This window comes from Plecotus auritus (assembly GCF_963455305.1).
Source record: "Plecotus auritus genome assembly, chromosome: 12".
Classification (NCBI taxonomy): domain Eukaryota; kingdom Metazoa; phylum Chordata; class Mammalia; order Chiroptera; family Vespertilionidae; genus Plecotus; species Plecotus auritus.
In genome coordinates, this window is record NC_137778.1 from 18,576,566 (window position 1) to 18,588,559 (window position 11,994).

The window sequence follows — 11,994 nt, forward strand, 5'->3', positions numbered from 1 at the left end:
GTTGTAGTGAAGGCAGTAGAAATCCAGCAGCTTCTCTCCACTGAGATCTGTTTATAGGTTACAAGAATTGCAAATGGTGATGTCTGAAGAACAAGACATTCCCATGTGCCTTATTACTTCATGAGAGTATCTCTTCCTCTCTAAGCCAAAATGTTTGTGAGTAATTTGAAAGATCTTTGAAACCCAAATTACTGTATAAATGCAATGTCTTACTATTATTGTTTCACACCCAGGAATAGGGGGGAAACGAGGGAAAGTGAACCGTCCAACATAGACTATGATCCTGTTTTGGTAGCAGTTTTTCTTATCCACCAGAGACACTACAGAGAGAGCTATACTCCTCCCCCCCCCCCCTTAAATGGATAAAGTTGTATAGTTTCTATAGGGTTGTTGAATCCCCTGGGATGTTTGTTTGATATTTATGCTGGTTTAATTCATTATAACTTCCAAGTGGAGCAGTAAAAAAAAAAAAGTTCAGCAATAATCTGCTAGCCAAATCAGTGTTCTGTTCTGTCCTTTTGTATTCCTTTGTTCTTCTTTGAGGTTCTTTCACATGTCTGCTATTTAAGAGCAGTGGAGTGAGTATCTTGCATGTGAGGATGTAATAGATGGAAACAGAGCCAAATAGAAAGGATTTCCAATCTTCTGTGATCCTCCTATTACCTGATGTTTTTATGAGCCCTTTTTCTAAACTCAGATCTTTCTTCCTACATTTATGCATTTAGGCACATCAAACAGGCAAATTATTACTCCATGTAACTCTTTAATACCTTTGCTTTTTCCCCCTATTTTTTGCTACCATTGGAATTTCAGCAGCAATATTAAAAGGTAAAATGATTCCAAGCTACATTATTAATAGTAGTAAGTATCTTCATTTAATAGGCCTCAAATTATCTATATATGTGTGTGTGTGTGTGTATATATATACACATATATGTGTACATACATGTACATATATATATATATAAATTTGGTTTAGTGGATACCACAGTAGCATCCGATTTAATGTGATTAGATTATTTCATGTCTAGTCAGCTGTCCCATATAATTCTTTATTGATCCTGTTATAACAAATTCTATAAATTAAATATCCCATGGAATAAGAATTCACTAGTTTGTGTCCGTGCAAGTCACTAACAAAGACACTGTTGTTTTGGATGTATTACTTTTGATCAATTTTTATTTGAATATAGTAAAAACTCTTTAAAATACTGATTTGTTTTACAAACACATGTGTTTGTCAGGGTGCATGGGGTAGGACTATGAGATAATTTAAAAGCATGTGCTTCCCATAACAGAGAATAGGATATAAGAAAAGATAAGTTCTACTACTACCAAAAAAATTTACCTGAACAGTATTCCCTTAAGAACCTCGCAGTAAAGGGGCTTTATTTAAACTATACTGTAGTATGTATTTTAAAATTTTGATAGTCTACACATTTATTGAACTGTGATTCTGTAATAGAGTGACCTTTTGCCCAAAAGTCTTAAGAAAACTCCCCTTGTGCAGTTCTTTCAAGAACTGTATAGCTAAATCAGCAGCAAGTTGCAGTATAATTGTTAATATTTATCGATGTAAAAAAATCAGTGATAATAGTTCTTTGAAATGAAATCAACTACTTTATTAGGGAAACATCCTAAGAAGTTAATGTTGATAGTGGTTATTGTTCATTTGTCCTGGGCCATTACTGCATACGTCATGCTTGTCTTCCACATCAGAATCAGCCACTGTATTGTTAAAAGTGTAGATTCCCGAGTTCTATAGAATATTGAATCAGACTCTCTGAAGGCAGAGGATCAGAATCTGATATTTTAAATAAGCATCCCAGGTAGTTGTACACTTGGAGAAACACTGAACAAGACCAAGAAGGTGCCCCTTTTAAATTCCCAGCTATGTATCTGGACATATTGTACCATCGAGGGATTACATCAGAACACCAAATAATAGCATCTTTAAAATCTGAGCAATAACATGACCTTCAGATTGCTCTTTCTAAAAATCTCACTCCACAAATACATATTTCCCTTATAAAGTCACATAGTTTTGATGAAGCAGTTCTTCCCACATATTAATACAGAAATAGAAGCCCCAGAACAAGCCCCCACTCCCACCCCCACCTTCCGATTCAGATGATAAGGCCCAGCCATTAATATAGATCTACAATAGTCCTATCTGCTAATAAGAATGTTCAGATACCTTACTACAGGAGTCCCCTCTGATCTGCAGTTTTGTTTTCCATGGTTTCATTTACCCCTGGTCAACCACTATCCAAAAATATTAAATGGGAAACTTCAGAGGTAAACAACTTCTAAGTTTTAAATTGCCTGCTGTTCTGAATGTGAATCACTTAGCATATTGATGCTGTGTACACTCCCTGCCCTTTAGTCACTTAGTAGCCAGATCAATTATCAGATATTTTGAAAGCAAGAGACACATTCACATAACTTTTATTACAGTATATTGTTATAATTGTTCTATACTATTATTAGTTATTGTTGTTAATCTCTAACTGTGCCTTATAAAGTGAACTTTTTCATAGATATGTATGTATAGGAAGAAAACACAGTACATACAGGTTTTGGCACTCTGTGGTTTCAGGCACCCACTAGGGGTCTTGGAATGTATCTCCTGTAAATAAGAACTACTGTACACAGAAGTAACGACTTAGTAATTTATCAAGGGGGAATGTTGTATCCACAGAAGTTTTAATACCGTGTCTCTCAGGTGTCCCATCTTTCCAAAGTGTGAAGTCTGTTAGTACTAATTCTAATCCTGTGCCCACAAACGAAAACACTGTGTTTCTTGCCTTTAGCTCCAAGTTGAAACAGTTTACAATTAAGAACAAGTTTCCTTTTGTCAGGGAAAAAGAGATCTGTATTTCAGTACATTATTATGTTTGCAGTTTACAGGTAGGCTCAGAGTTTTGACAGCTCAGGGCTGCTTCTGTATTTGTGTCTGTCTGAGAAGGAGGCAGCCAGAGAAAATGGGGAGAGAAAAGAAAGGTCCCTGCTTTGAACTGGCAGTGTTAGCAACTTTTCCTAAGCCTCTCCCCCCTGAAGTTGATTGGGTTAAACATGTTCCAAGGTTGGACTGTAGAAGCTGCGTTGCTGTGGGAAAGGAGTTGATTCTGAGGAGAAAAATCTACTCTGTATGCAGATGGCCTCATTGCAGGAAAGTAGCGCCGAAATCATTCTTGTTAGTGGAATTGGTAGGTACCTACCCTCTCTGTCCAGCCATGTCATTTTTCTCATTTTTAAATTTGCAAAGTTACTTCCCTCTTTCTAGAAATGCCTCTTAATCCCTAAAAGCCCCTGGTCTTTTTTCTCTTTGAGAACATTTAGCCATGCTAAATACCCAGTTTAAATGACATCTTCTTAATGAAATTTTCTTATTCTCATCGGTAAAATTGGAGGGCACTTTTTAAATATAGTTTTACGTTGACATTTATGTTACATTATGCTGCTTTACCTACTTCTCATCTCTGTAATCCTTGCTTTCAGTAAAGAGTCACTAGCTGGTTGTGAAGATGAATGAACGACTATAGGACATCCAGTCTTTAAGTCTCTCCCCAAAGTTCCCTTGTCCTTTCATTATTAAAACTTAATAATTGTGTACCTGCAGGGGCCTCAATTGGTTGATCTGTTATCCCATATACCACAAGGTTTCCAGTTTTATCTCCCATCAGGGTGGGGATGAGAGACAACAGATTGGTGTTTCTCACATTGATGTTTCTCTCGCTCTCTTTTCTTCTATCTCTCAAAAAATTAATAACATATCCTTGGGTGAGGATTAAAACCATTTAATCATTCTTCTTTTGCTTCTGTGTTTCTGATACACCATTCCTAAATTCACATATAAATGGGAAAATTTTGTTAAATATTAAGACTTTCCATCCAGGAACTTAACCTTACTTGTAAATTTAATCAGATCTTCTTTTATATTTTCATTAAGATTTTATAGTATTAAGCAATATGGGTCATGTATCTTTCATAATAAATTCAGTTCTATATTTTGTAGCTTTTACTTTTACTATGAAAAGTGTACTTAACTTTTATTTCTAACCAGTATTGCTACTATAGAAGGATCATTGGTATATATGTTTTATTTTTACCCTCCTTATCAAATTATGTTAATAGTATTTTTAAAAATTAAGAGTTGCTTTGAGTTTAAGTATACAACACAATCTAAAAACAATTTGACGTTTCCTTTTCTATATTTACAATGACTATTCTGTTACCCTGTTGTGTTAGCTAGATTTCTAAAACGATGTTGTATAGTAGGTACCTAGGGTAGTTTTTTTGTTTTACCCAAGTACAACCTTGATTTCTAGATGGCCTGGCACCGCACCTTTCCCTTTCCTTCTACACTAGGTTATTGCCGTCTGGAAACAAATGTGAAGGTTTGTTGTTGTTGTTCTCCCTAGCATCTTTGAGCTCTAAGCAGCCCTGCTTCCTCTTCCTTGGGCACCCCAATTTTCCTAATTGTCTCAGTTAAAATGCACCTTTTTCACAGCTTAGAAGAGAAAGAATGCTTGGGTCCTCCTCCTCTCCCCCTTCCCCCCCCCCCCCCCCCAGCACATACACCCTGAGAATGTAAACTTCCCTAGTCAGGTAATCCTACCTAATCAATTGGTGTATATGTGCCACCCACCTATACCTGCCTGCCTGCCTGTATTTCCTTCAGTTTTTTTGGTTTTAGAATTGGCCCATCTCCCCTCGCTTCTTTGACTAATTCCATTCATTTTATAAATCTCAGCTCAAATGTCACTTTAAAAATAAATTACCTTTCAAGTGTCACTTTTTGAAGGAAACATTCAAATCTCCTTTCCCCCCCTTTTTTAGAAATTAAATCTGTATTGTTGAAAGTATTACATATGTCCCCCCTCTTTCTCCATTGACCCCTTCTAGCCTGTCCCCACCACGTACCACCCAGGCAGTCACACCCTGTTGTCTGTGTCCATGGGTTATGCATATATGCATACAAGTTTTTTTTATCTCTTTACACCCACCCTCCCCCACTTTTCCTCTGAGGTTCCAAAGTCTGTTCTATGCTTCTATATCTCCAAATCTATTTTGTTCATCAGTTTATTTTGTTCATTAGATTACATATATGAGTGATATCATGTGATACTTGTCTTTCTCTGACTGGCTTATTTTGCTTAGCATAATGCTCTCCAGGTCCCTCCATGCTGTCTCAAAGGGTAAGAGATCCTTCTTTTTTACTGCTGCATAGTGTTCCATGTTGTAAATGTACCACACCGCGTTTTTATGCACTTGTCTATTGATGGGCACTTGGGCTGTTTCCAGATCTTAACTATTGTACATTGTGCTGCTTTGAACATAGGGGTGCATACATTCTGATTGGTATTTCAGGTTTCTTAGGATCTATTCCCAGAAGTGGGATCACTGGGTCAAATGGCAGTTCCATATTTAATTTGAGGAAACTCCATACTGCTTTCCATAATGGCTGCACTATTCTGCATTCCAACCAGCAGTGTACTAGGGTTCCCTTTTCTCCACATCCTCGCCAAAACTTGCCATGTGTTGATGATAGCCATTCTGAAAGATGTGAGGTGATACTTCATTATCGTTTTAATTTGCATCTCTCTGATGATCAGTGACTTCGAGCATTTTTTCATATGTCTCTTGTCTGTATGCCCGTTTGGAAAAGTGGCTATTGAGGTCCTTCGCCCATTTTTTATTGGATTGTTTATCTTCCTGTTGTATAAGTTCCTTATATATTTTAGAAATTATCCTTTTATCAGATGTATCATTGCCAAATCTGTTCTGCTGTGCAGAAGTTATTTTGATGTAGTTTCATTTATTTTCTTAGTTTCCTTTGCCCTTGGAGATATATCTGTAAACATATTGCTACAAGAAATGTCAGATATTGCTGCCTATGGTTTCTTCTAGAATTTTTATGGTTTCAAGACTTAAAGTCTTTAATCCATTTTGAGTTTATTCTTGTGTATGATGGTAATTGGTGGTCTAGTTTCTTTTTTTGCATGTATCTGTCCAATTTTCCCAACACCATTTATTGAAGAGACTATGTTGACTCAATTGTATGTTCTTGCCTCCTTTGTCAAATATTAATTGAGCGTAATGGCTTGGGTCGATTTCTGGGCTGTCTATTCCACTGATCTATATGCCTGTTCTTGTGACAGTACCAGGTTGTTTTGATTACAGTGGCACTAAGAACACTTGTCAGAGTTCTCCATTTATTTTGTGATTCTTTAGAAATGTCATTTTCCCCAGCTGTTAAGATCCATAGGGGCATATCTGGTGTTTGTTTTTGCCTGTTTTACCCTTAGCACCTTGCACAGTGCCTGCCAAGGAGGTGTTTGCTGACCTTCTGCAGAGACGGGTTGGTGCAGCACTTGGGCGCTATTTAGACACTTTGTCAGAACCCTAAGTAAAATGCCTCTGGTGGTTTCATTATGTATTCATTATAAGAGGGTTTAACTTACTAGTTAGCCTTCCAGTGGATTTTAGGATGATTTTAGTTTATAATTCTTAGACCAACAATAATGAAACAGATAACTCACATGTTATCTTTATGAAAATATTTTAACCAATCACATCAATGCCTTTAAATCATCCAAAATTTTGTATTATCTGCATTTTCATGGCTTACTGAGTGGGAATTTCACTTTCCAAAAGACTTTTATCTTAAAATATAGCAACGATATGTGCTGTTTAAAATTCTATTTAATATGTTCTCATGTGCAAGCTTCCCAGACTTTAGATATTTAATAAATTTTTGAGATACAATGCAAATGTAAACATTTTAATAGTATTATCTAGTGTATATCTTGGCATTTACTCATATCCATTGGAGGCAGTCTTATCTGTTATTTGGAAATACGTTTATTTTCTTCTTGTCCCATTTTGCAAGATTAATGTACAGAAAAATGTGGTCGCATTATTAAAAGGCAATAACTTAATATTACTGTTTATTGTTCTGCATTAATATGTTTTTTAAAAGCTTTATTTCTTCATTTGATTGTGATACCCCTTTTTAGGGGAAAAGTTTCATGGAACGCGTTTCTTTCATACACAGATCCTGAAACGGACAATGAGCCTCCGAGTGCTGATCAGACCGCATCAGGCTCCCAGGAAGTGGATCTGGTGGATGGAGAGCCTCCGGAGGACAGTTCTCTGAACTCTCACTCAGAATCATCATCTCCAGCAACTACGGACAATGCTGCTGCAAGCGCTTCTCCTTCCCAGCAGGATTCTGATCCCACAGAAAACCCTGGGCCTACAGGCTTTGATGGTGAATGTACATATTTCGATGAAGATGAAGAACAGTCAGAAACTGAGGAAGATTCCAATCCCAACGTCAGCTGGGGTAAAGAGGGCCAGCCCGTACATCCCATAGTAGCAGACTGGAATGAAGATATGAAAGCAATTAAAATGCTGAAGAAGGAAATGATGAAGAAGAAAATGATGATGAAGAAGGGCGAACTATGACTCTGAAGAATCCGGTGGTAGGTATTTAACAAGAGTAGGTAAACTGTGGTGAATGGACACCCTCATACTAAGCAGGCTCTCCAGTGGGAGGCTTTAGTATGGTGACGAGCAGCCGCGTTCTGACTGGGATAGTTGGTTATCATAGGAGCCTGGAGCTTGCTATGTTAGAATTGACCTTGTTTCAAACTGTCCCCTGAGAAATGGAAACTCACAGTCCCCTCGATGGCAGCACCGCACCACCTGGGCCAGGAGAAGACTACGGGACGCGCCTTGGATCCAGGTTTCTGCAGGCTCTGGACAAACGAGAAGCCAATCCGGTTAGCAGTGGGGTGTGGAGTAGGAATTAGTACTGCTCCCAATTAAAGGAAGCTTGACATTCTAGGTTTGGGGGTTAGAGTCTCTTCCGGGAAACACCAAGCGTACTGTGGGCATTCTGGTTGTGCTGCCTTCACAGAAACACTCAAAGTGACCTAAGTGGTTATGAAGCAAATGTGTTCACGGTGAGAACAGTCTTGCTCATCACTTTCACTTGCTTCATTGGGTAACAGATGATCAAAATGACTTGGTTTCCCCCCCTCTTAATAATGTCCTTTTCATGTAAACCAAAGGTGAAGCCAGTGTACTTTCTCAGTGAGTTCTCTGCTTAAGGACTAAACATTGGGACCAGGTAAAAAGGTCATCTACTATAATGTGGAAATTAGTTACTTAATACTTTGGAAAAATGGAGCAAGGGAGAAACTATACTGTTGCAATATGAGCTTGCCATTGGGCCTTCCATAGGGAAAGCTGTGACTACTCTGAAGTGGAACTTAGTGCTAGATGCTTATAGGGTAAATGATAACCCTTTCCAGTTCATTTCTCTTAGAGGTGATTCCCTCTGGTCACCGCCTTACTCCATCCCAGGTTCAGTATGCATGTTGAGCCACAAGGCCCAGGTGACGGACAGCTTAATACATTCTGTTCCATTTCTCTGTCTTGGGAAGCCATGGTCCTGCTGTGGTAACTGGTTTCCAAAGTTGGACCTAAGGAGCCTGTCACATTTTCTGTTGAATCATGGTTTTTAAATTTGCTTTTTCTTCTTAAAACAAATACTCCTTCTGATACGGACTTGAAAATTAGTGTATGGTAACCTGTGTAGAAAACTTACACAGTACCAACTAACATGCAGCCATATAGCTTAATAAAATTTTTTTTGTGGCAGTCTGGTGCTGGCCACATTTAATTTTTTGTTGTTGATAGCTGTAGACAGTTCTGTAGTTGAAATCATGGCTTTATTCATTTTATTTATTTTTTTAAATTTACCTGAATGTGTTCTAAAGGCATAGTTTTTGTGAGACTTAATTTTCTTTCTCTTTACCATGACATTACATATAACCTCCTAAGACAGTTTTGAGGTACTGACGAACTGAAACTGTGTATGAAGCTGTTAAAAAAACAGCAGTGCTGTGTTGTACTTGTGTCTATTCATGTACAGTGTGTCTTAGATCCAGGTAGATGTATTCTTTTATAAGAGGAAAAATCGCTGCTTTCAGAAACTCCAGCTAAACTTAATTGGGTCAGTGAACTATAAATCTAATAGAGAATTCACTTGTTGGGGGGGGGGTGTAGATTAGTATATAAGATCTTTATTGGCCCTTAATTAAACCTGACACCAAAATGGATATTTTTAGTCACTGCATGTGAAATTTGGCGTACGAAGATAGAGCTATAATACATAGAGTTCACAAAGGGATAGACTTAGTGCTTTGTTCACCTTAATTGCAAAGCTGCCAACATAGCTAAAGCTTAATTACTTACCTTGATTTATAGGACTGGGGCTTGGCGAAAGGGAGCAGATGTTCCTCTAAGACTGATTCCAGAAGCCTTATATTTAGTGATTTGATTTTGTTTGTTGTTTAAATCTCACTTTTCTAAGTTATCAAAACATTTTTTTCTCCCCAGCAAATATTTTTGTGGCATACAAGGAAAAGCCAGCTTACTGCCACTCTACCTTCCTTGGCCATTAGGGGGAGTTGTTGCCATTCATTGAGGTCTAGAAGCAAATTGCTTGCTTGTTTAGAAAAGTGAATCCTTAACAAGACAGGAAAGAAAATTAAGTTATACTCAGCGCCCAGAAGGAATTATACCCTTTCTTAAATGGGGGAAAGTCAAGTATAACTCCAACATTGCAATTGCCTCTACATTTCTTAATTGACATATTGCCATGAAGTTGTTTTTCAGTTCATTAAAAAATTCCAACAGCATTAGAGTTTTTTTTAAAATAACTTCTATAGAGATTTTATTTACTTCTTAAAGATTCAGGGGAGTCTAAGAAACCCTGAATTTTAGAAACATCTGGTCTACCTCAGTTAAATGTTGACTGCATAGAAATAGAGCTGAAGTGATCACCACAGCCATAAAATTGTTTGACTAAGGAGGAGTTATACAATGTTTACAAACCTGGAATCAAGTAAGGCTTTTATCTGAAAGTTATTAGAGCAAGTATTTAATTCAGGTATTTAAGTTTAACTTGTTTACCAACTAAAAATAGCTGTAGTTTTTTTCTGCTTATCAGAGTCTATTGAAATGATATACCCTTAATTTGCAATACTTTAATTGCCATAAAGTTTTAGTTGTGAAAGAATTGTAATTTACTAGTTTGGCGTGGGATATTTTGTTGGGTAGGTTTTCTTTTTAACATTAATAGGCTTCCAACAAGAACATAGTTATTATTTCAGAACAAATAGTTTTTGACATTATACTTTTTACTTCACAGTATTAAAGAGTAAAATGAAAAATTGTGCACACTCTGATATTCTAATTACTCCCTTAAGAATTTGTCTTAAATTACGGTCACACAGCCCTTTTCATAGTAAAACCAGCATTTGTTCTCTCACCAAACCCCATGCCAAATTCATCATAAAGAAAGCTCAGCATAAGTAATTCAAATAGTGCTTATAATTGTTTAGGTGGGGGCATTTAGTGAATATTCCAACCGGTCGTTTTCTGCACAAGGCTTTAGTCAGAACATAGAAAAAAACATTCTGTGAATGAAATATTGTATGTTCAGATTTTATAAGAGACATTTTTAAAAGCCCAATTTACAGCCGTATATTTTCTTATGATGTAATTTATGAAAAAGATAAGATGTCTGTACTAATAGGTGCTGTAACACTACTGTTGTTGGATTTTATTGTTTGGTGATAAATGTATACACTATTTCTAAGGGAAACTATGTACTGTGATGTAAAAGTCTGGGCAAAATGTATATAATCCTTGTATATAAATGTGTATCTGATTATAATTACTGATTGTAAAGATTTAATAAAACATGTAAATATTCTGGTCTAGTTTTAATTTGAACTTTTAATGTCACTTTGCATATGTTTATACTTTGATCTCTTTTAAAAGTCACCTTTCCTTTAATTTCTATTTTACCCCACGGGAATAAATTTAAGGGACAGCTTAGGGTAAAGAAACACAAACATATCTTCAGCAGCTCCACCAGTGCCAAGGACCCTTCGAGTACAGTTAGTGATTCACAGTGTCAATATTGGCAACATGTTCACTCACATAAAATCACTTGTCCTCTCAATATTGTCATCAAGAGTAGCACTCAGTTCCAGTGACATTTTCTGTTAGCAGCCCCTTTCAGGTCCTGTGATACTGTGCTCTTCATCTGTAACACTTCTGGGCTTCTAAGTTCAGATATCTTGAAAGACCTAATAGTATTATTTATTGATTGATCATTACTTTCTTTAAAGATGCGCAAACTAAGACTTAAGCTCTAAGCGTCTTACTCCGAGCCCCACCTTTGGTGACTGGGCATTGGGAGTCCATGCTCCTTCCAGTGTGCTGTCCTCTCCCTCCCTTTGCCAGGCCTCACCCCTCCTCCCACCTTCATTTCAGTTTCAGCTCACCTTTCTGTGCTCAGCCACTACCTTCCCAGCAGAGATTGACATTTAGAAATGGTAGCATCCATTCTTAGGTTCTCTGGACATTCTTTCCGGTCCGTGTGCCTCCATTCCTGTAGGACAAAGCACCAATATTTTAGGAAACAGCTAAAGGATCTAAAGTACCTCTTGGAAGATTTCAAAGGTGAGGTTGCTTTTCTGAATAAAGCAAACTTAAAAGGTCTAAGAGAAGTAATTTAATGGTTAATTGAGAAGGATATGTCAGCACCTGGCTGCTAGTAAGGCATATTTCTCAAAGCCTTCTAATCAGTCTGGAGGTCTATAATTTTTATCCACTCTCCTCCACAGAGCAAATGGGAGGCCGCTGACAGACCCTTGGGATCTTAACACATTGCGGACGGATCATGAGCATTCTCGTGTTTTCTGTTCTAAGACTTGTGGCCAATCATGAGAATACTTGAAAAAGATACTAGTTTCTAAGAACATGTAATAACTTCAAAATGCAATGGATGTTTAATTTTAAAGCATGCCTTTAACATTATGTAAAATGTTTTTTGTACTCGTTTAATAGAAACTTACCTGGCCACTGGGTAAAGCTAGCAATAAAACTACTGGTCCGCAATGTGTT

The 11,994-nt window shown here is 37.2% G+C and overlaps 1 protein-coding gene across 5 annotated transcripts in view; it reads left to right on the forward strand.

Annotated features, from left to right (window-relative positions):
- EDEM3 (ER degradation enhancing alpha-mannosidase like protein 3) overlaps positions 1-10,794 on the forward strand; it is a 65,449-nt gene extending 54,655 nt beyond the window's left edge. For 2 of the 5 annotated variants that reach the window (XM_080648590.1, XM_080648591.1), the window contains exons 20-21: positions 814-861; positions 7,061-10,794. In XM_080648590.1, coding sequence (XP_080504716.1) covers positions 814-861; positions 7,061-7,473 — 461 coding nt within the window. In that variant the 3' untranslated portion in view covers positions 7,474-10,794. The remainder of the gene's footprint in view (positions 1-813; positions 862-7,060) is intronic. The other 3 variants (XM_080648593.1, XM_080648594.1, XM_080648592.1) reach the window with 2 other exon arrangements.
- The last annotated feature ends 1,200 nt before the right edge of the window (positions 10,795-11,994 follow it).